This window comes from Sceloporus undulatus, chromosome 6, assembly GCF_019175285.1.
Source record: "Sceloporus undulatus isolate JIND9_A2432 ecotype Alabama chromosome 6, SceUnd_v1.1, whole genome shotgun sequence".
Taxonomy (NCBI): Eukaryota; Metazoa; Chordata; class Lepidosauria; order Squamata; family Phrynosomatidae; genus Sceloporus; species Sceloporus undulatus.
The window spans coordinates 19,582,426-19,607,838 of NC_056527.1; the positions used below are offsets into that span (position 1 = coordinate 19,582,426).

At 40.0% G+C, this 25,413-nt stretch overlaps 1 protein-coding gene across 6 annotated transcripts in view; it reads right to left on the reverse strand.

Annotated features, from left to right (window-relative positions):
* The window catches only part of LOC121934829 (GRIP and coiled-coil domain-containing protein 2-like), a 123,590-nt gene that overhangs the window by 13,910 nt on the left and 84,267 nt on the right, over window positions 1-25,413 (reverse strand). For 4 of the 6 annotated variants that reach the window (XM_042475709.1, XM_042475706.1, XM_042475708.1 and 1 more), the window contains 11 exons: window positions 20,581-20,691; window positions 19,896-20,015; window positions 16,169-16,285; window positions 15,234-15,344; window positions 12,775-12,900; window positions 10,983-11,084; window positions 9,905-10,009; window positions 7,224-7,346; window positions 3,683-3,802; window positions 2,843-2,950; window positions 700-819 (listed from right to left, as the gene is read on the reverse strand). In XM_042475709.1, the coding sequence (XP_042331643.1) occupies window positions 700-819; window positions 2,843-2,950; window positions 3,683-3,802; window positions 7,224-7,346; window positions 9,905-10,009; window positions 10,983-11,084; window positions 12,775-12,900; window positions 15,234-15,344; window positions 16,169-16,285; window positions 19,896-20,015; window positions 20,581-20,691 (1,263 nt within the window). The remainder of the gene's footprint in view (window positions 1-699; window positions 820-2,842; window positions 2,951-3,682; window positions 3,803-7,223; window positions 7,347-9,904; window positions 10,010-10,982; window positions 11,085-12,774; window positions 12,901-15,233; window positions 15,345-16,168; window positions 16,286-19,895; window positions 20,016-20,580; window positions 20,692-25,413) is intronic. The other 2 variants (XM_042475707.1, XM_042475710.1) reach the window with 2 other exon arrangements.

Here is a 25,413-nt window from a genome sequence, read left to right on the forward strand (position 1 = left end):
ATACAGCAAAATAAAACATTTAAAACATACATAGAAATGCAACAAAGTATTCTGTCCAACACAGAGTTGCACTTAAAATGAATTTTAGTCTCACTTAGAACAGACTTGTGGAATCAGTGGAACTCACACAAATGTTCACTTACCAAGTTCCTACATATTCAGTGGGTCTACTCTGATTGGGACTAACACTTAATTTAGGCCTTAAAAGTGACACTAATACCAAGTAAAGCTATACATTTTGGTGGTGGAGTCTCTGACTCATATCAGCCAGCCTTCAGTGATTCAATTCTGCTAGACAAGCAAAAATTTGAATAGAGTTTCATTATAAACAACTTTCTCAATCTTCTCTTGATAAAACAATGGCCTGTTACAGACAGCCAAAATAAAGCTGCTTCGAGTCACTTTGGAGGTATGGTATTTCAATGATACATGCGTCCTAAGAGTCCAAAGGCCGCACCAAAGCCATGCTCCAGTCCTAAGGACTGGAGTGCAGCTTTGGTGAAGCTTCCAAACTCTTAGGACTCATGCATCATTGAAATACCATACCTCCAAAGTGACTCGAAGCAGCTTTATTTTGGCCTGTCTGTAACAGGCCAAAGTTTCTCTCACTCCTCTGTGAAATGTCATAAATTTTAGAAGTAGCCTAGAGTTGGGATACTTTCAGGAAAACGTATTTTAAACAAAACATTCTGTTCTTACCAGGTGCTTTACTTATTTGTATTTGCAGCCCAGACAATGATGGTTTCAACTGCTGCTCTTCTGCCGATTCAGATACAAGCATTCTTCGTTTGATTAGAGTTTTTAAAATGTCTCTCGGTGCTGAAAGAGATTATTTATATATGGCATGGAAATGATAAACATGAACAACTAGTCCAATGCACTATTCTAAATGAAATACTTATATAACTGATAATAGTTCTCTACAGTAATTCAGTATCCCATTTATTTAGGGGCCATTCAGACTACCTTTTACCCCGGTTCAGAAACCGGATTAAAAGTGGGAAGTTCATATTGGCGCTGGTTCTTTTACACTCAAATTTGAGCTTTGCACACCTGTTTAGGGACAAAGCCCCCTTGGTGCAGGTGTTTTGAAAGTGGAGTTTTTCCTGTATCTTTTGAGAAAAACCAGGTGCCGGCAAATGTGAACTTGGCCCCAGTCATGATTGGATCAAGTTCAGGGGAGAGACATAGGCGGGGGGGGGGGGGCAGTGGGCAGAACATGCCTCCCTTCTCACAGGCAGCTTTCTCTCTCTTTTTTGTAATTTTTATTTTTGACAGATTATGTGAATGCTTTTTCTACAGGTTGATACATATTGATAGAATGTGTTTGCTTGTGCTACATTTCCCTTTCATTTGCTTGCTGCCGCACAGAACTTCACTTTGCAAGTGGCATTTTTTAAAAATTATTTTGTGTGTGTGTCTGTGACAGAATATGTGAATGTGTTTCCTTTTAAATTTGGCAAATTATGTGTGAATGAATGCTTTTGCCACATATGTATATGTGTATGTAAGGCATTCTGGGGTGGCAATCGGAGGGAAAGCAAAGAGGATTGCAGAGATGGCATTCTGAGGTGAGGTATGATGATGATGATGATGATGATGATGATGATGGGAAGAGGATGGCATGGGGGAAGGCAAGGGCTTTGGAGGTGGCATTGGGCTTGAAGGGAAGGGAAGACTTCCAAAGAGGAAGAAATGCTGGGCTGGAAGCGAAGGGGAAGCTAGAGGCTGGCATGTGGAAACCCATGACTTTGGGGGAGTCACACTCTCTCAGCCTCAGAGGAAAGGCAATGGCAAATCTCCTTGGAACCAATCTTGCCAAGAAAACCCCAGGATGGGTCGTTTTAGGGTTGCCATAATCTGTAATGACCCAAATACACACAACACACACACACACACACACTGCTGGAGGTTTTTAAATTTGACAAGTTGACAGAATATGCGCACACTGCCTCCAGGTTTTTTTTTTTTTAAAAAGGAGGGGAGAAAGCACCCATTCCGTTGGCCAATGGCTGTAGGATACGTCACCTTTGACGAAAGTGGAAGTGAATTTGATTGACAACAAAGGAGGCTCCATTTTAAAGCGGTACTGCAAATGTGAACTCCAGAGGGGCAAATTGCCCCGATCAAGGTAAAGGGTAGTGGGCACTTCTTTATGAGCAGACTCGATATAGGGGCTACCGGATCTGCCCAGTTCTATCCAGGGCAAATGAGCGAGTGGGAATGAGACCTGAGTTATAGTTTGCAGCTGATTGAAAGCTCTGCCCAGCTATCCAGTTTAAACAATAATAGTGATAATAATGATATTGATAATAATATTCAGAAGGGTTCAGGAACTACACAGTACAAAGAGAGTGCTGTAGGCACTATGATGGGGAAGGTGCCAAATGTAGGCTTAAACCAAGGATGAACAAAATGAGGTTTTACAGATGTTGGATTGCAACCAAACATTCCACATTCCTAGCTTTGCTGGTTACAACTGATGAAAGTTACAGTCCAACAACATCTGAAGATCATATTTTTCCCACTCCAGATTTAAACAAACCATACTTTCCTAAACTTGGATATCATATTAGACTTTGCTTAGTTTAAAATCAGGAATAAAAGAGAACTGTCTTGTGAGTATCTAAGAGAAGGGAGTGAAACACAAGCAACAGACTGATCATAGCTTTTTCAGATAGTTAGAAACCACAGCTTCCTGCTATTCTGAACTATGTGTCTTGACTTTTTTAGTACTTTGGTGAACCCTAATTTACAGCTTTTTCTGTTGGGTCACAAAAAATGCTGGGACTTCCAGTTACTGAATTTTAAAAAATCTACTCTATGAATTGCTTCTACTCACCACCATATCTCCTTTTTCCCATCTTCTCTCCTTCCAAAGCAGCTTGCAGATCTTTCATATTTGCTTCTAGTTTTGCAGCCAAAACCTTTTGTTTTGTTATGCTCTCATCTATAAACAAAGTTTCTAATTATATAAACTACACAGCATTACAGGTGCTACTTATTTTTGAACGCCACAGCCAGTTTTTTGTAAAGTTCATTTGCAGACATATGAAATAAAAAAGTATACAAAGATTCTCAGAATTCTAGAAGTTTTGAAGCAGCACATATCTGATGCAAATCAATTCTGAATGCAGTCCTAATGCACAGAAAGTAAGAGCTGTACCACTGCAACTGGTTCAACTGATATACTGCCTCTGGAGGTTCCATTTAGCTTGTATGTTTATAAAACATTTGTATACAGTTTTTCTGTAAAAACCACTACATTAGAGTGCAACAAACCAAAGCAAAAATAAAATCATTATTAAAAAATCAAGAAGAAGAATAAAATATGCTAAACAATTTAAAAGGCTAAGCTTCTCCATGTCTTGAAAAGCAAAGGAAATCAAGACATGAAAAATAGTAGTTCCTCTATGTATCGCCAATAATTTTTTTACAACAATCTGAAGGAGTGACCATTGCCAAGTATTGTGGTTGTGGACTCCATATGTTGTTGTTTTTTACAGTAGCTATTACACAAGCGGTTTGCTACAATAAATAAAGAAGGACTGTGGACTGCCTCTAATACCAAAAATCAACAACCCAGTTATATTCTTAGGTCAAAGAATTCTGTAAAAATGTATGGAATTAGTTAAATGAGACAATTATATTTTAAATAAATTAGTATTAGTATTACACTCACCATCCTGTCCATATTTAGTATGTAAAGCAGCAGCCTCTGATTGTAGAATGTCAATTGGAACTGCTACAAGATATTTATCCAAATCAACTTTTTCTCTTGATATACTCTGAAAATCTTTGTCTGAAAAAAAGCATTTGAAGATATCACATCCACAGAGACTCCATGAGTCGAGGTCAGCTAAAAATAACAACAACAATAATACTGCCTGACCATTGACTCTGATTTATTTATTTTTTTTGTGAGACTCCTCCGTATCAAAGCAAGCTCTGTTTTTATTTTCATTTGCTTGTTACTGCTTTCTATTTATCTCATTTCATTTCATAACTATTCCAACTTTATTCCAGAAAGGGATCCAAGGCATCTCACTGATCAAATCATTTGAAAAATTTTCCAATAATTAAAAAAAAAACCAATTCAAATCAGCTATCTAAAAACAGTATAAAATTTATCGTTCTAGAACCCCAACTTTTTATGAATCCATTTGTATAGAAAAGGGACAATCCAAGGGAGGAGTGGCCACTATATACAAAAACCTAATACAATCCACTTATGGTAAAAAGTATTCTGCCAGAATAACCTGGCAGTTGATTTAAGTACGGATATATCAGAGGAAACCTGGGCAAGCATCTGGTCCTCCTCTGTATATAAATCATGATCGGCAGCTCCAAAGGAGAGTGCTTTCAAAACAGCATGCAAATGGTATTTAACCCCTGTGAAACTCTCAAAGATATTGAAAAATGTTTCACCATACTGTCGGAGAGGTTGTAAGATTCAAGGTTCTTACACACACATGTGGCTCGAATGTCCTAGGATCAATGCTTTTTTGAATACAATATTGATGCAGGTATCTGACATTTTAAAAGAACCAGTGAAATATTGTCCAGCTTTATTATTGTTATCAATCTTCAGCAAAGCCAATGATCATCTAAAACACTGAAGATTCATCTTATTCCTAATCTCTGCAGCTAGAACTGAAATTGTGAGATGCTGGAAGATGGGGAATTTGTTACTTGAAAACTGGTGGGGAAAGGTCTGGGACACATGGTTGTCCAAAAATTTTTCTTATTCCTTCAAGAACAGATCCAGACAAAAAAGATGCACAAATTCATTGAGGATTGGTCTGTTTGTATTGATTATGTGAATAACAATATATCTCATTTTGGTCTACCTTCACACCAAGCTGATTTTTGGAAGGACATCTTGGACATTAACCACCGGACTGTAGCAAAATGATTTATGATTTCCCTTTCTCGGTCTTTTTATAACTTTGAAAGAATGTATTATTCAGTGGAAATTCTCTTGGCTCATTCCCAAGGTCTGTTATTTCTATTGTTTATAAGTTTATTTGATAAAACTTAATTTAAAAAATTAAAACAGTATAAAATAACATTAAAAATATATCTAAACCACACACCCAGTATAAAAGCCTCCTTGGACACCCAGTATAAAAGCCTCCTTGGCAAGATGATATATTCAAAGCCTGCTTGAACAAAAATGTCTTTGCCTGACAGCAAAAGGAAAATACAGGGATAGTTTTTTGTGGTTTTTTCGGGCTATGTGGCCATGTTCTAGAAGAGTTTATTCCTGATGTTTCGCCAGCATCTGTGGCTGGCATCTTCAGAGAATGCTGACCTGGAGGAGAGTGGGTATGTACATATATTGTGTGATCCTGGGTAAGAAGGCGTGATTCCCACCATGTTAATCTATGTATTGTTCTGTTGTTGATGGTACTGCCTCAGGGTAGGAGGATATGCAAAAGAGGATTAGTGTCTGCTAATTGGTGATCATTGTCTGCTGGGAAAGCCTCTGACCCTAATTGGTTTCTCATTTGCATTTGCTGAGTCCTTATTTTGGAGGTCTTCAGGACTGGTAGCCAAAGTTTATTTAAGGGTTTCTTCTTTCCTGTTGAAGTTATCCAAGTGTTTGTGGATTTTAATGTCTTCTCTGTGCATTCTGACCTGATAGTCATTGGCATGGTCCAGAATTTCAGTGTTTTCAAACAGCATTTTGTGCCCAGGATGGTTTATAATGTGTTCTGATACTGCTGATTTTTCTGGCTGACCCAGTCTACAGTGTCTCTCATGTTCCTTGATTCGTGTTTGGACACTGCGTTTGGTGGTCCCTATCTAGACTTGTCCGCAGCTGCATGGTATACAGTAAACTCCTGCGGCTGTGAGAGGTCTCTCCTATCCTTCGTTGAGCGCAGCATTTGCTGGATTTTCTTCGTCGGTTTGTAAACCATTTGGAGGCTGTGCTTCTTCACCACTTTGCCTATTCTGTCTGTGACTCCTTTGATGTATGGTAGAAATACCTTCCCTTTGGGTGGTTGCTTGTCTTCACTCCTCTGGGTTTTTCTGGGTCTGGCAGTCCTTCTGATGTCTGAGCTGGAATAACTACAGGAATGTTTATCCTGCAGCCTTTCAGATATTTTAGGATTAAACCCTTAGTATTCTTCACTATTGGCTCTGTTGGCTAGTGTTCCTGGAAGTTGCAGTCCATGCCCTGATTTTGTGAGCATACTTGAAGGAGAGTGTATTATAGGAGATTACTGCTCACAACTATCCCCGACAGGATAGACACGCATTTTACCTGTCAGTGATGGAACTTACAGTATTCATCATAGGCAGACCGTATGCGACCCGGGCTTATTCTGTAGCTTTACAAGAATGGGATTTTCAAGAATGGGTTACCTATGGGGAATGCGGTAAGATCCATCATTGAAAGGTTAAATGTGCATCTCTCCCGTTGGGGATTGTCACATGCGATAATCTCCATAATCATCCAGAATTTCAACAGAAAAACACCAAACTATTTGCAGGGTAATGGGCAGAAAATCTGCCTAATGGGTAGAAAATCTGCCTGCTTCATTCTGTATCTAATTAAACTGCAACATGAAGGCGTAGTACAGTATTGTGGTTTGGGAGTCAAGTATGACTATAGAGAAACTCATAATCTAATTTCAAATTTCAATCTCACGACAGCTTCGCAGACGGTGCTTTCCACTACACACTGCACACATCACAATGAAAAAAAGCCAATATAAACATTGTCAGTGTAAACTCTCTAGATGATTTGCAATCTTCTGAGACAATAGTGTAAATATATGTGCATGACTATTTTCTTATACCTGTTTCTACCCAGCATACATCTATGTAGTGCGGGGAAATTAACTTAGTAGAGCCAAACATAGTCAGTAATCAATGAGATTTTAGTAACATGACCAAGTCATGTCCAGGTGATTTCCACATGGTTACTCAAAGTAGTACTAAACCTGAATCCACTCTTACATGGCTAGCGCTCATCAGCTGCGGCCTAGGGGAAATCATTGTCTCTCACCCTAGGTTAGTTCACAAAATTATTATGAGCTGTCTAAAGAAAGGTTTGAACATTAATGACAATAAATTACAGGAAGACTGCGAAGGACTTTTTCTTTTAGCAAGGGTGTATTATTCATTTGTAAAGGTCTGTCTTTTTGAAAAAGACAGTGATGTGTAAAAAAAGATCCCATTAAGAGTGTAATTAGGGATAAAACTGTACTTACCAGGTGCACTGCTCTGTCGAATAATGCCTTTTTCTTGCAGCTCTTTGATACTTGATTGCAGATATGAAAATAAATGTTTCCTTTGTTCAATGAATTCTTTTACTGCCTTTTCTTTAGCAGTTTCTTTTTTTAGAAACAAATATTAAACAAAATTAAATGTTGTTAAATTCTATAAATTTTAATAAATTATTTTAATTCATAAAATTAAAAAAAATGACTTCATGTGAAATATATCAACACCAGGGACACCCTTGTATAGGAAGCTGAAACAGTACTATGGAAGCACTACATGTTAAGTTTCATTTTATTTAATAATGTTCTATTCTGTTTTTAAAGGAAATCCTGCACCAACATGTTTCACAGAGTAATAAGTTGAAACTATAAAACATAAAATACACTTAACTAAAATGATGTAAGGGATTCAAAATTACACACCAATAAAAAACACAGTATAAAACATACATCTACATTAATTTAACAGTTGATTGGAACAATTCCAAGTGAGGAGAAAGTAATGTTATAGGCAAGTTTGCCATCCTCAGTCATCCTGTTTCCACAAATCATTCTGATCTTACTATTCCAAATGCTAGGAAGTGCTTTCCAAAACACCAGCATATCGTGCCTTCACAAGCCTCACCTTTCCCATAAAACTTCAGCACAACCCTCTATCTTACAAACCTCTCTGTAACTCTATGGACACAAAGAGAGAATAAGAAAAAAGAATCATACAAGTATCTATAACTGAAATATTTATTTAAATCATTTTTATCTTGCACTTTAGCCAGAAGGACTTATAAAGTGGCTTACTGAAAATTAGCAATAGCAAGCACATTTCTATACCACTTATCAGTGCATTAAGCACTCCCTAAGCTGTTTACAATGTGTAAGCTAATTGCCTCCAACAAGCTGGGTACTCATTTTGGCAACCTTGGAAGGATGCCAGGTTGCCCGTGGAGCCCCTGGCTGGGATTGAATTCACAAGCTTGTGAGTGTGAGTGAGTGACTGCAGTACCAGCATTTAACCACTGTGCCACCAGGGCTCCTTTTTACTTTAAAAGTAACTTTTTACTTTTATGCCTACAGCTGTACAATCTTTAAAAAGAAGAAGATATAATACAAAAGGAAAAAGTGATGGGAAGGAAAGAGGTATCAATTACATATTCTTTCCTTCTATCTATCTCTACCTCCATTTTCCTTCCCTTCCTGTCATTATCCATGCTGACTTTCTGATTACAGATCTGTTCCGGATCCCCCTGCAGATAGTAAAAAACGCAGGACCTTAAGTCCTGTTCTCCTCAATGGGTGTGCACTCCCACATGTGCTTCTGCATGTGTCATCACATGTGTGCGCTCATTCAAAAAGCTGAGGCTTCCTGTCCACCAAAGCTCAAACCACAGTTGGCAAGCCTGTGCTTGGCTACATAAGCTTCTTGGGACAAGGATATGTCCTTTAATTTTTTTCAGAACACAATACGTATTGATGATAACATGTTAACATCAGTAACAGCAACTGCTACTATTTCTGCTGTCTGGACACATTTCTCTGTAGTGGTTGTGTAACATGTAAACGGGGCATTTGGAAATAAAAGTAAACTACAAAAGCTATGAAATGCAGAAAAGAAATCAATCTGGTAAAGACACAATAATTCTTTGGTCTTATTTTATAAAATACCATCTGGTGTCTAGAAATAAATCCAGTTAAAATCAGTTATTTATTGTAAGGAACATGAAATCTGCCTTTATTTATGTGGGTTAAGTCCAACTCTCTTCAGTGTGGCACAATCTCACCTACAGGGTTACTAACAACACCAGCAGCAAGAGCAGCAGCTATGGGCTGGTATCCTGTTCTGTATTTACAAAACTGTAAGGCAGATTTAAGATTTTATAACTTTTGGGATTCACATTTTTGGTTAACAATCAAATGTGACCAGAAAACTTAACTCTTAGGCCAAGCTTTATGAGGCACTGCAGATTAGTGCAATGGAAAATGGTGACGGCAGCACTCTTCCAGTCTCAGGGTGTGTTAAGCAAAGTAGTTGCAGCAAGATCTCAAGAGGTCTCTCCAGCTGCCTATCTCAATGTGCCTTCAAGAATGCTACAATGGTCATTTCCCAATACCGCAATCGGCATCATCTTGGGGCACTGCCTAGTATAACAGGTAGACTTGGGGGTGATAACATCAGAAGACGTTACTTATACGACAGAGCTCTATTGCTGTATAGCTGTCGGCCAATGCAGGATCTCTGACATTATGGTATATTTCAGTGGATGGCTGTTTACACACACACACATACTATTTATAGGTGATGTGATTTGATAATACATGACTGTAATTAACCAATGGCTATAATTATATTGTTAATCTTGGGGGAATAAAAAAGGTAACAGCAACAACAATAACTATGATGATGAAACAAGTGGGAATAAAGAGTATCATTCTGTCACTGAAAATAAATAGAAACTAAATTATTTTCAACGCTGGCTAGGTTATTCCTTAACATTCCAAGCAGGTATGGTTAGGTCATTTTATATGCTTAATTTAGTTAGAATAGACTGATAGGAAGAAAAGAAGAAAGGTGAATTTGATTGATGGAATGGAAAAAGTATTTGGTGGAAATTTAAATTCATTTTCGCATGTTAAATTTCCAGTAGCCTAATGTTATAGTTACTTTTTGTACTTACTATCAACTACATTTGTATCTGCTTCTACAACAGGCAACTCCCATTTATCAGTTGAACTGCTCTTTAGTTCTTTTAGACTCTGCATCCTTTTCCCTACAAAAACAACTAGATGTTAACGTTGTAGCGGTTTTTAAAGAATATCTACAACAGTGGTTTATGCTTGTTGACTAACAAATGACATTGTGTTTTGCAAAGATTAGCTGTCTAAAAGACCTGTTCAATCTAATTTGGAGGTGAAACAGACCAATTCAAAACAACGGCTTCCCAGCACCTTGGGGGCCTGGCTTTTAGATGCTGCACGCCCCAACGCCACCTTGGTGGCAGAGGGTTTATATGCCACACACCACAGGAGTGCCACAAAGCCGCAGTGGCACAGGAAAAACCTACTTTTTTCCAGCTCAAAAAGGAGTGGCAATTTCTCACTTCTTTTTAAGCTTGCAAAAAGCTGGGTTGGGGGCATGCCATCTGCAGCCCCAGCCCATCTCTCTCAGGGGTGGTCTTTTCTATCACTCAGCTTCATGTACCTGTTAGAGCAGCCATTCTTAACCTATGGTGCACAGCCCCCTGGGGACCCACAGTGTCTTCACAGGGGGTCTAATAGGCTAACCCTGCCTAACTATTTCCTCCACCTGTCTGCTCTCCTTATATCTTTACCCCGTAGCAGGGTATGGAGGCTCTGGTGCAAGAGAGAGAAAAGAGCCTGGAGACACATCCAAGGCATGTGGTGGGGAGTGGAGTCTTTCCTTCTCTACCATCATGCTCACCCTCCCTCCCTCCCTCCCTCCCTCCCTCCCATGGCCAGGGTGCACATTGATAAACCAGCACAGTGGAAGGAAGAGACTAGGAGGGTTGCCCAGGGGTACAGATCCTCCTACTTCCTTCCACTGCCAGGCACCACCACTGTGCTCCCTGAGGGATTGCTTGCCTTCCCTGCTTCTTTCTCTGCCCACCTGCCCTCCCTCCCTCCTTCCCTCTTTCTCTTGTGGCTGGAGAGCATATGGACCAAAAGAGCATATGACCACTCGTCCCGAGTCAAAGTTTATAACAGGTACAGCATTTGACGCTCTTCTATACTCACTTATACCATCCAATTGAATAGATGAAAAAGTCCCTGATTTTTCCAGTTCATTCAGTTTTGATTCTAGTCTTGTAAGCACTAGCAAATCATTTAAATTTTTCTCTATAAATATAAATATAAATATAAATTATAAATATAAAAGTACATACAGTCAAGAACTGAAAGCATTATGTAATATTTCACCTAACAGAAAAACCATGCAGTGTTCACAGAATATGGTCTTGAAAGAGCCCTGTGTGTATTTCTCACAAATATAAAAAGAACAAAGATACAATCCTTAATTATTACAATTTATTTTGCATGAGAACAGCTGTTGGATTGCAACCATAAACAGGAAAATTATTTGTCAATATTGTGCTTGTGTATGTATGGAGATTATCGGGGGGGGGGGACTGGGGAAGAAAAAGGCATACTCATGGCAAAGTTACACAATTGCATTGAAGATTTTCATACAACGTCGCACTTATCCAGGACTTAATCCATGAAGATCCATGCTCCCGGGACTTCCTCATGAATGGTTTGTTGCTGGAGATTTCCTGGATCTTAATGGGTTAAATCCTGGATAAGCATGTGTCTGAAAATCTTCAGTGCGATTGCGTAACTTTGCCAGGAGTATGCCTTTTACTCCTGGCTCCCCCCCCCCCCCCAAATCTGGTAATCTTCTATGTTCACAAACATATAATCCTATTCTATACACTTGGCCCTTCTTATACACTGATTTTTTTATACATGGATTCAAGCATACATGGTTTGAAAATGTTCAAAAAAAAGTATAAATTTCAAATATCAAAGCTTGATTTTCCATTTTTTTATAAGGGACACAATTTTGCTATGTCATTATATTTAATGGGACTTGAGCATATACGGATTTTGTTGTCCACAGTGGATCTTGGGACCAAACCCCAAGCATATAACAAGGGTCCACTGTACTAGCCATTGTGAAAGAAGTTTGGATGTCCTCTTCTCCATTCACTAATGATAGAAGCTTTGGTCTTGAATCAGTTTATCTGTACCTACTGAGAGTTCCATATAGTTCACCTGAGCCTACATGGATGCAAGCTGTAGTGTAGACTAGGTAGGAAGAAAACTAAGATTACCATCTGAAACATTTTTGAACATTAGGATTCAGGAAAATTAACACAAGAGTTCAGAACAGTATCCCTAATTTAGGATTTAATTAGGATTAAATTATTTATTCATCTATGCACAGCAAAATGCTAATGGTCCACCTGGAGATTTAAGATTCAGATCTTTACATGACATATTTCACTAGTCTTCAAGTATGTTAATGCAGTTTACAGCAGATCACAATATAGTATCCTCAGTAAGTTACAGTCTCTTTGATGCTTGTAAGAAGCAAAACACAGTTATGTTTACCGAGCTGTTAGAGAAATACTGTAGCTTATCAGATCATCTCAGCTACATGTCTTTGACACACTCTCCAAAAGAGAAGTGGTCCCTTCTTTTTGGACCAGCCTTTTTTCATCTTTCAGTATCTTCCTACTGAAATCTTTTCAGTAGATTTCAGTGCAACCTTTATTGGTACTCAGGTAAAGATTCTATAATTTTCACCCTATCTGTGACATACCTACTTAGGTCTTCTATCTAATTCCCACTTACTACTTCTATCATTTTTATACATATTAGTCTGCCTCTGATTCTTTGGTCATGATGAGAAAAAGATGCTGCTGAATGGGATGTACTGGGTGGGTAGTTGAGCTCATTTCCAGATGGCAGTTCTGATGAGCATACAGTTTAAAGCTAATTCAACAGAATCCTGTTTTTCACTTACCATCAGGTATTGTCATTACACTTTGTTCTAAATCAGGAGCCTCTGCTTCTTGCATATCTTGAAGCATTGACTCAAGATTGGCAGCCAATAGTGCTCTCTTATCTGTTAGTTCCTGCCTTTTCTGTTCTGTATAAAGGAATGCCCATGTTACTGTTTAACATTTTAAAACTGTTTGAATTTTTAAATTGATTGATAAAAGTAAACTGGCAAAGTAACAACAGAGCTAGCATTACTGGAATTATTGGGGAAAATGCCTGAAAATTTAGTAAAGGACCTACAAAAAATACCGTCTGTAGTTCTCAAGTCCATGGAAGCTAAACCTTCTGGCCTTAAAATGAATATTCATAACATATACTACAAATGCTTTACAATCAAGATCATTGCATTAAGAAAGGATTCTAAAATTAGAAGAAACAAATGACAATCTTCTTAATAAAATCAAAGGTCTTGAAAACGGGGGTAGACATCTTAATATACACTTGAGAGAGGTGCTGGAAAGGCTAAGCAAAGGAATCTAATGACATTTATAATCACCTGGCTAAACAACATTTACCCTGAGCTCATCTTGAAAAAGATGGACACTGAACATATATGTGGAAAAATAAACATCAACCAACCTCAAATAAGTCTACAAGAAATATAATACTTCAAATAACTTACTATCCAAAAAAGGACTAGTTAAGAGCAAGCTCTCTGCATGCCAGACTTGAAATAAGAAAATCAAAAAGTCTTGATCTTACAGGAACTAGCAACAGAGACTGATTTTCCAGACTAAGAGCCGAAACAGACCGGCTACATACACCGGCTTCCCAGTGGCTTGGGGCTGTGGTGTTTAGATGCTGCACACCACAAGATACCCAGAAGCTGCCTGGCTGCCCAGATGTGGGCTGGCTTCCAGGTGCTCCACCAGTGCAGCATTTGCACATTGCACACTGCCGGAGCACCATAAAACTGGCTTCCATCCATGGTGGGGCGGGAAAAGCCAGCTTTTTGCTGGGTTAAAAAGAAGCGGCTCTCTGCAGCTCCTTTTTTGGCCAGCAAAAGGGCAAATTGGGGCTGTGGCATGAGGTTTCTGAGGCCCCAATTCAGCTTCGGCTGGGGCAGCTTAAAGCCATCCCTTTGAGGCAGTCTGTTTCACCCGTAACATGGCTATGCCTTTGAAATCTGTTTCCAAAACTGTTGAACGCTATTGATGACTATTCCAGAAAAATTCATGTACAGACTAAATTTTGCATTCAGTGTATTTTAATGCACCCAAAATTGATTTTTTCCCCACATAGATTATTATTACTGGAATAGTTCTCTAACTGTATAGCAATCACATAAATCTTCTGAGAAGGAAATTACACCGAACACTTGATCACATTTTTATTTTAAAATTAATCATGGCAGGAAAATATTCTGAGAAAGGCAATATATAAATGAACTAAATAAAATAAAATAAATATTCAAACTAACAGGAAGAAAACTGAAGGGAAAATGTTTTAAAAATTTGTGTCTGGTTTATGCAGTCCCTAAAGAACATCCCAAGCTAAGAATACAGAGGTTGTGTTTCTTTCCATAAATCAGTTTATGCTATTTATGCAGGCTCATAGAAAAGATACCATATACCACTGAATATATTTACTAGCTAAACTCAGAAGTAAAGAGGCCTGGTATTATCATTCGTCATCAATGGGAATATTCTGAGAGAGGCTGGGATACCATGGAAAGGGAGAATTGGGAGAGGTATCTGAAGGAAAAGGTTTATCTGAATTATGTGGATTTAGGTTTATGGAGTACATTAAAAGTTTAGATCAGAGTCATGTGCTTCTACTGCCTCCAGATGAGGCAATCCTGTCCCCCAAATTCTTACAACTCTCACAAGTCACATATGAGGGGATTTACCTGCAAGACAAAGAGCAAGCCAATCACAGCAAACTATAGGTGCTTTATTCTCTAATGTGGCGGTTCCCAACCTTTTTGACTTGCAGAGCTCCTATTTCTATGGCAGAGCCCCTAAGAGGCCTACCCTGTGTCTTACAAGTTAATGGTGTTTACGAGTATATATAAGAATATATAATGAATATATAATAAAATGAAAATTTCATTTTCCTGGAGCGGTTGCAGAGCAGCTGGGAGGTGCATGTGGAGCCCTAAGGGTTCCTCAGAGCACAGGTTGGGAACCACTGCAATGGATCTTCCCTTAAACATAGTTTCTCAGAAATTGAAACAGTGGAGCCAGACATGATTTAACTAGTAGCAGGAGAGAACGAATTAAAGAAAAAAAATTGCCACCATACATGACTGGAACATGAGCTCAAAATGTGGCCTAATTCTTACTTCATTTGTGCACTCCGCTTTCTCATTCTGTAGGAGTCAACAGCACTACTACTTCTATGGCTGTACCCTACTTCTCAGGTATGAAAGGCTTCTGTAGAAATGTAGCAGGATTGCCAACAATGTAACACTTTACTTACCACTCACACTGTCAGGTTCAGCACTTGCAGCAGCTTCCAAATTTTTCAATTCTTCCAGATTTAATTCTAGATTTTCCAAAAAACATCTTCTCTTTTCAGATAAATCTTGTTCTGTTAACAGAAATAGCTTAGAACTTTCATCAGAAAAAAAACCACAAAATATTCTTTTAAATGACTTCAGATGAAAAACAATAATCCACCATTAAAGAATATTAAAATAGAAACAACTGCATCAACAAAGATGTGGAAAGGAAGAAAAGGAGGAATAAAACCATTTGATGTTCAAACCAGAAGGTCTGTACTTAGTCATTGTTTTAGATGGAACATTGAAAGTGTTCGCAGATATTCAATTAAGACTCTGTACTGTGATGGTTTTTGGTTGTCCCAAGGATAACGAAATATACACAAATATAAATTCCAACTAATGCCTATATATATATATTTAGGCAAAATATGCATGTTTTTGGTTCTGTAAAACAGAAACACTGAGAAACTACTGTGTATGTGTGTGTGTGTGTGTGTGTGTAACATTTATTAATTGGATTTATACTTCCCTTTTCTGACAAAATGGGACTCCGCAAATCAGACAATAATTTTAGCCAGGCTAGTAGGTTGAATAAAACAGCGACAAAGGCAAACAGACTAAGTTCTACCTAGCAGTTCTAATTATCTTAAGAGAAAGGGAAATTTGTTAGAAGACATTAGATTAGAAAATCTACATTTGTGACATCTAGGAAATGCAAATCTTCAAATGGAGAAAAGGAAAGTTTTACATGTGGAGATTCAGTAACTTAAATCTCAGCTTGCCTGGAAATTCCCTTACCAAGGATAAATGGGGAAACATGCTCATTCTGCTACATACATATTGCTTAAGTAAAAGCTATTCAAATTGTGAAGCACTATGCATCTGATTACCCTCATAATTCCATACTCACCATCGGGTTTTACTATCTCTGCTTTGTCTAAAAACAGACTCTTTATTTCTTGCATAATGGCATCTAAACCTCCAGCCAAAAGCTTTGTTTGCTCCAAGAGTTCTTGTACCCTTTGCTCTAAAAAACAAGTTAGCACAAATTGAATAACATTCAGTAACATTTCTGATGGTCCATGTTATTTTCTCTTTCAAAATAATTACAATAAAATATTACAGCTTAACAGTTGTATGGTACAATGATTTCTCAAAATAATTTTGCATATAGGTTGGCCATTACATCAGTAACCACTAGGGCTGCACAAATAAAGTATTCTTGGATTGTTGATAGCACTCATTGATATACCTAAATTCACCTTCATAAGCCTATAATTTTATCCAGAATTTTAAGATAAACCAAGGGCCCGTTCCTACTATGATTTAAAGCAATATGCTAATCAATTTATATGTCCCTCGTTCACACCAGAAACGGTTTCAGACCAGACTGCATTTGGTCTGAACCACAATGAACGGAGGCAAATGCAAAAGAATCGCTTTTTTTGAAGATGGATCAAAAAGTGGTTCTTTTTAATAGAATTGATTAAAAAGTGTGTTCAGCAAGTGGGAATGATGGACCTGAATCGCATTGCACTGGGCAGAGCTCTGGTAGAGGGTGTAACCCATCTCACCCCTGATTTGGGGGAAATCCACCATTTCCCCCCCTCTCCTTTCCCAGGACCAGTCCTACATTCCAACTTTCTGTTCAGGAGGAATATCAAAATGCTTTCTATTCTGAGCATGACTAGGAAGCATAATTTTATATGTGTGTTTTTAGCTTTTGGGTGTGGTGTGGGTGTGATGTCCACCATTTTTGCTGACAAGTCCTCCATTTGAGTTGAATGTTTGGAACCCACTCCTCTCTCTCTCTCTCTCTCTTTCTCCCCTCCCTCACCCTCAGTGGCTCCTCAGTGGTTTCAGGCAAAGGGACTTCTTCCCGTCCAGTCACTCAGGTGCCTTCAGGTACAGCAAGGGAGGATGTGCAGCAGGGGATGATGGGGGTGGAAGAGGAGGAAGGGTTGATGATTCAGCCTTTGGAAGAGCCAAGACCGGGTTTCTCTCCCCTGCAGAAGAGCTAGCTGGCTTGTTTTTAGGCGGGCTAGCTCTCCCTCTTTGATGTTGTGTGCCTTCAAGTCCTTTCTGACTTATGGCCACCCTAAGAAAACATGTCTCTTGGCAGATTTGTTCAGACCGGAGTTACCTTTGCTATCCTCTGAGGTTGACAGAGTGTGACTTGTTGAAGGCCACCCAGTGGGTTTTTTATGCTGGAGCCCTCCTCTGCACTTACTTGATTAACAGTCCCCCATGATAGGACTTGCCTTGTGTGTGTGTGTGTGGGGGGGGTTATGTGCCTTCAAGTTGTTTCAGACTTATGGCGCTCCTAAAGCACTGCTGGTTGCTGCCTCCATCCCTCCCCAAAGGCTGCTTGGTGGGATCTGCTGGTCCCTCCCTCAGCTTCCTCTCCACCAGGGCTATTGGCCATCACCCCCCCAATCCCAGAACCCTCAGACTGCCTGCTCCCTGGGGAGGCTTCAGAGCTCTGGAAGCCCAGGGATGCTGCCCTGATTGGTACTGATGACATGTAGATGCACGTTATATGATTGTGTATGGGGCTAAGGAGGTATGACGGGGCGGGAAAGATGCACGAGGAGCTGGGGGACCCAGGGGAATAGGAGAAGCAATAGGATGGAGACTGACGACAGATGGGCGCCGGCAAAGAGGAAAGGACAGGGCAGGCTACGCCCTGGGAGAACGCGGAAGGGAGCCCAGCCCTTAAAAATAGGGAGGGCAAGGCGGCCTGGGGGAGAAGGTGTCGCAGAAGATGTGGGCGCGAAGATGAGGCCAGAGCAGGACTAGGGAACCTCCACCAGAGTCCAGGGAGAGAAGGATGCCCTATTTCACTATAGACAATCCAGAGCGCTCCTAGGGTTGGTCCCCATCTAGCGGTCCATCTTCTGGACCCTCGTCAGGAAGGTGACTTAGGAGCTTGGGTGCAAAGTCCCAGTTCACTGGCGCCTTGGAAGGAGGCCGGAAATCTAGAAGGTTAGTGGTGGGACGTGGCTGGGGAGAGGTGGGAGCATGGACCCAAGCCCGAGGGACCAGAGAAGGCTGACCTGGAGTTTCCCAAGAAGAGAGGACGTCGGCTCCTACTCTAGAGATGGACTAAAAGAGGATACTGGGTAGCGGTAGAGGAGTCTGAAGTAAGATTTTCTTTGCGTCACGAGAACAGAAAACAGTTTTGCGTTGTTAGAAGAGAGGGGAGCACCAGTTTCATTTAAGTTTGAGTTTGAACACCTGCAAGTGGGAGTTGCTTGCATTTGTTATTGAACACTGCCATGGAGGTCCAGGGACACCTCCCCATGCCTGGACCCTTAGCCCTGCCCACAGATTGACATTTTTTTTTAAAAAAATAATGGCCAGTGTGAACAGCAAGCATGTCAAAAAAGACATGAATGCATGGAATTCTTGAAATAATTCATTGGCCTGAATCGATTCACAGACCCAGTTTCAATGCGATTTGCAAAGTGATTTAAATGCAAGTGGCAATGAGGCCCAAGATTGTCTTCCTTTAATGCATCTGACCTGATTATGTACAAGAAATCAATTATACAGAAACTGCAGGTTGTTTTTTTCACCGTGGTTGTATCAGATGTTCTATATGAAAAACCTGAGAGATAGCATGTAGTGGATTGAGCACTGGACTGTGACCGAAGACTAAGGTTCAAATCTCTGCTCAGCCATGAAAACCCACTGGCAGACCTTGGACAAATCATACCCTCTCAGCCTTAGAGGAAGGCAAAGGCAAACCCTTTTTGCACAAATCTTGCCAAAAAAATCCTTTGGGTAGCTATAAACCGAAAACAATTTGAAGGCACACAATGACAGCATAAGAAAAAACACAGAACATCAGCTACCTGTACAACATACCTGGGCTTTTTCTGCTATGGCAACCTTATTATGGTATGCCCTCCATTTGGCTACTTTATGATGCCTGGTTTAAACATGGCTTTTTATCATAGTTTTTTTATTTCTATCCTTTTCCCAACTCCGCATGGGCTTTAAATTGTTTCTGTTTTGATTGCTAAATTGTTTAACATGTTACTGTTAAATTGTTCAATGTGTTGATTCAGAGTGGGATATAAATATTTTAATAAGTAAAATATTTCTTCACATCTTAACAGAATCATCCCAACTCCCACCAAAGGCAAGCTCAAGATTATGATGGGGTGGGAAAAGTACATCAGTGGTGGAAAGCAGTGTGTTGTCCAACCAAGAAGCCTCAAATACATTTGTGGAAAGCCATATAGAAGAACTACTTATAAAGGGACTCTCAGTGATAGGGACCTAACCAGTTAAAAGGAACAGGAGATAAATTTTAAAAGCAAAAAAACCCTCTAATTTTCAAGGAAGAAGTATCAGAGGAGGAAAGTCTTCCATCTCTCACCTTGACCAGAGTGAACCTCCACGGTTTGGATGTGGTGGATCATCCGCCAATTAACTTCCACTTTAGGATTATTTGCAGTTTCCTTAATTTCTTAACAAAACCATTAAAAAGAAGTGGACTCCTTGTTACTTCAGTTTTGTATTGTCACTTTTGGCAGTCCATGTTGCCCCCAGGGAAAGAAACTGAACTCTAAACTCGTAACAGATACCCCACTCATGCATTAAATGATTAAATCATAGAAAATACTTACCATTGCTGCTATCTGGTTGGGCAGCTGCAAGAGCCTGTGCTTGTTTCAGTTCTTTCAAACTGAATGCCAAATTATGTAAAAACACTTTCTTTTTTCCAGTCAGTTCTTCCAAAATTCTTTCTGTAAGTAGAATGTGGGGGGGGGGTTGATAAGAATAAAGAACTTCTCAAAATCTTTCCTGAACCTAGCCAATTAAAAAAACAATCTTCTTAATTCTCTAGACTTAGAATGAGTAACATGTAGTTCTTCATGATATTTAAATTAAATTTCCATCATCCCTCACCATTTGCTATGTTGGCTATGACTACTGGGATTTGCACTCTGCCAACATCTGAAGCACCACCATGTTCTTTAGCTATGCTCTAGATTCACAGGATGAACCTTCTCCTTGTTTAGATCCGTCTACTATTTACAGATTGCATATAACCACTTAAATTTTGTTGTTATGCTGCCTGTATTTATTAAATAGTTATGTCAAGACTTTCATATGTATGCGTGTGGAAACTGCTAGTTAATCTAGTCTCTCTCATACAGGACTAAGGCGGGGTTAATCAGTGGTGGAAATCTTTTCTAACTAAATCAAAGGACATCATGTGAATTAAATGATCTCTACAATGATATTTATTTAAGAAAAAATACATTTTAAAGTAAATAGCATTTTCCTAAATCACTTTTCTGTACTCACCTCTGCCTCTTATTCCAGCTACCTCTTCTTCTTCTTCTAAATCTTCAATAATTGCTTCCAGCCCTGCAGCTAAAAGCCTTCTTTCAGCAGTGAGTTCTTGAACCTTTTGCTCTACAAAGATATTTTAGCAAAAGCAAATTAAAAGGTGATATTTGGCTTTTGAAGAGCTAGAGAGTGGTGTAGTGGTTTCAGTCTTGAACAAGGGAACTCAGACATCAGGATTTGAATCCCCACTCAGCCATGGAAACCCACTGGGTGCCCTTGTGCAAGTTACACTCTCCCAGCTTCAGAAGAAGGCAAGGGCAAACTTCCTCAGAAGAAATTTTGCCAAGAAAACACCATGTTATGGTCAGCTTAGGGTCAGCATAAGACAGAAATGATATGAAGGCACAAGAACAACATTTGACCATTGCAATAACTACAGCAAACAGTGCTATCACAAAATAGCCATTCAGCTATTCTAAAAATACCCAGCACGTTAGATACTCCACTACGAACACAGCCCAGAATTGATACAGGTTTTCATAAACACATAAATAGACCCCAGTTGTCCCTCTGAAGTATGTACATGCATGCATACATACACACAAACACTTGAGAGCACATATCAATACTTTGGTGTAATTCTGTCATCAGATACATTCGTGCATTGATAGCAACTGAAGAGAGGGAGAAGAGAGGAGGAAAGGAAAGGCCTCAAACAACACTGTCAGGGGTAAAATATCCACATCTGTATTGTTTACAGGTCATCGGTTTGGGTAGAGAACAGGATGCAGAGCTAGTCTTCAAATATCAGTTCCAATCATTGGATGGTTGCCTCCCAGTCAATGTTCCACCTAAACCTCATGCAACAGGATGACAAGATATGGGGACCTATCAGAAATTAACTGATAGATAGATGGGTTCCTCCAGCCCCCTGAGAATGAGTGTCAGTCCCCGATTTACAGGAAATTGCTAATATGCATCTCCAAGATCCATTATCTCTGCTGATAATCTATTATTCTACACTGTGAAATCCAAACACATAACAAACAATATTAAAATGATTTTCCAAACTACCTTAATTGGAAACTGAAATGGCATATGAAATGCAACATATCTACAAAATGGTCCTGTTTAGGGCAAAAATCTTGGCTTACTTTTCAAAAAATTACTAAAAAAAACTTCAGTTCACTGAGTGCAATAATGAAAATGACAAATCATGATAAGTAAATCAACATGTGTCATAATTTAACTCTAAAATTTATGGTAAATTACATTTTTACCCTGTGGACCAATCTCATCACCCTATTTTTTTTTAAACGATACTATGAAGAAAATAGAGAGCCAGCATGGTATAACGGCTTGAGTACTGGACTATGACGGTAGAGATCAGGGTTCGATTCCCCGCTCAAACATAAAACCCCACTGAGTGACCTTGGACAAATCACACTCTCTCAGCCTCAGTGGATGGGAATGGCAAACCCCCTCTGACGAAAGTTGCCAAGAAAGCCATATGATAGCTTTGCCTTAGGGTTGTTATACGTAAAAAATGACTTGGAAACATAGAACAACAACATGAAGAAAATAGCAACTAGAAATATCAAGCAATAACATATGTTGCAGGAAACAGTGGCATCACTAGGGTTGGCATCATCCAGTGCAGTAACTCATGGTGTCATCATACCATACACATTGACCTCCTCCCAGAACATAACATACAGAATTCTGAGTAATTTTTTAATATTAATGTTACTCATAAATTGCAATTCCCATATATCACTGAATGTAATGGCAATAGTTGTGACATAAACAACTAGCAAAATTAAAACTATATCTTTATATTACAATATCATATGCACAGCCCAAATGTAATTTACATGTACATTATTTCATACGGTTAAAGTGAAAAAAATGGAAAAAAAATTAAAATAAAATATTAATATCTTAAAACTTTAAAGTTATTTTTTAAAAGACTTGGAGCTTCTCCTTGCTCTTTCCACTGAACCTTGCCCCATTCATACCATCTCCTCAGAATTTTCAAGGCATGCAGGCAAACACTACAGCCCATTTCTGCCAAAAGGTAGATGTTTGGAAGCAGTGGTGTCACTACGCCTTAGAGTGTCACCTGGTGCATTCTACATCCACTGTACCCCCTACTGACACCCCTGACATGAAAAAAAAAAGGCTAAACAGAGCATGCCATTTCAGTTTAGAAATATGAAATAGAAAAAGGCTTTTACAAAAGATTAATGGCCTCAGATGCAAAGCATTTATGTAGTAACATCCATGCCAAATCTTCCCAGTATCAACCAAAACCTCTCAGTACCTATGCTTCTCCTCTGAAGGCAATAGAAAGACCCTGCTGGACTCTATTCACCTAAAGTATTTTATACATTTTATACACCTCTCATCTTATAGTATGTACCACCATAACATGCCAATCACAGCCAACTTTGACCGATTTTAAAAGTTAAGCTGAGCTGGGTCTGATTATTACTTGGATGGAAAATACAGTGAGACCTCAGTATCTGCAGGGGATTCCCCACCACCACCATGAATACCAAAATCTATGGATGCTCAAGTCCTATTGTCCCCAATGGCAGTGCATGCACATGGCCTCACCGCCATTAGGGACAATGGGGGCTGGCCCTAATGATGGTGCAGCCATGTGCATGCATCGCCATTGATGACAATGAGGCTTGCCATCCACAGATGCTTAAATCTACGGATGACAAGTCTATGGATACTGAGGTCCTACTGTAACAGCAAGATATCAATGATCTCCAGGTTGGATTAAGAAAGAATCTCTTCTGAAACTGTACCTGTCAATCTCTAGTACAGGTATGATAGGCAGTAGAGGTATGATTTAGTATAGTACAGCTTACAATGTTCCTATAATACTATGATGGCCCTGATACAGACACTAGTGGTTATGCACTTGCATAACCTCATTGAATTCCAATGACACAGAAAATACAACAGAAAATGATAAGCATAGGCTGAGAATAATAATAATAATAATAATAATAATAATAATAATGAATCTTTATTTGTATACCACTATTCCCATGATCACAGCGGTTTACAACAGTAATAAAAACATACCGAAACTACAAAATCCAATAGAAAGAAATCCCCCCCCACATTAAACAATACAGTACAGCAATAAAAATATCCATCATTCAATCACAGTTAAAAACAGTTAAAAACCAAAGCACCAATTACATCCAATACAATACAGCAACACAAGGGGAGAAGAATGGAATTAGGGAACATGGGGGAAAGCTTGACGAAAGAGGCGAGTCTTTAGATTTTTCCTAAAAGACTCCAGAGAGGGGGCTGAGAGGAGCTCGTCAGGCAGAGAGTTCCAGGTCTGCGGGGCCGAAGCAGAAAAAGCCCTATGTGCAGACACCACATATCTCGTATCAGGGACTCTCAAAAGTTGTTTCCCGCCCGACCTGAGAGTGCGGGGCGGATTATATGGAGAGAGGTGGTCCTCCAAGTACCCTGGGCCCAAGCCATTTAGGGCTTTATAGGTAAAAACCAACACCTTGTATTGCGTCCGGAAGCGGATTGGCAGCCAATGAAGATCTTTCAATACCAGTGTTATATGGCTGGCTCTGGAGTTGCCAGTGACCAGCCTAGCTGCCATATTCTGGACCAATTGTAGCTTCCAAGTTTGGTACAAGGGTTGCCCCATGTAGAGTGCATTACAGAAGTTGAGTCGAGAGGTTACCAGTGCATGTACCACTGTTTCAATGTCCCCCCCGGCCCAGGAAGGGTCGCAGCTGGCGTATCAGCCGAAGCTGATAACAGGCACTTCTAACTGTCGCATCCACCTGAGAAGTCAAGTGAAGCGACGAGTCCAGAAGCACACCCAGACTGCGAACTGTGTCCTTCACGGGGAGCGTGACCCCATTTAGGACAGGTGGAAAAAATTCCACCCCCGGACCAGGGGAACCTATCACAAGTACTTCCATTTTCTCTGGATTCAGGCTGAGTCTATTTTTCCTCATCCAGCCCATTACCGACTCCAGACAGGCATTGAGCGGAGAGATGCCATCCCTAGTCACTGCATCAGTCGGAGACACAGAGAAGACTATTTGGGTGTCATCAGCGTTCTGATAACATCGCGCCCCGTGTCTCTGGATGATCTCTCCTAGCGGCTTCATGTAAATGTTAAATAGCATAGGGGACAATATCACTCCCTGAGGGACCCCAGATGTAAGGGCCCTCTTATCGGAGCGACAGTCCCCCAGCTCCACCATCTGGAATCTACCCGAGAGGTAGGAACGGAACCACTGCAGAGCAGTGCCCCCGATACCCAACTCCCCCAGGCGATCCAGAAGGATACCATGGTCGATGGTATCGAAGGCCACTGGATTGTCCAAGCACTAACAGGGACACGATAACCCGTCATCCCAGACGGAGATCATCGACGAAAAAGGCGACATGCAAGCTCAACCCAATAGCCCACCCGGAAATCCGGTTTGAATGGGTCGAGAGAAAAATCCGTATCCTCAAGATCCCCTGCAGCTGGGAGGCAAACCGCTCTCTTGATCACCTTTCACTAGAAATGGCAGCAGTGAAACAGGCCAAATAATTTATTTCGAATTAGGGGTAAAGGGTTTTTTAATAGAGGTTTTTACAATGGCCGTTTTAGACTGGATGGAAATCGGCCCTCCCTGAGAATGAAGTGAACATTCAGCCGCAACATCTCTGTTACCGCCGTCCCACCCCCCCTTTGAACTGCCAGCAATGAAGGACAGGGATCGAGGAGCGCGTCGTCTGCCGAACGCGACTGAGGATCTTGTCCCACAGCGCGTACTTAGAGCTCAAAATGAAGCAGGG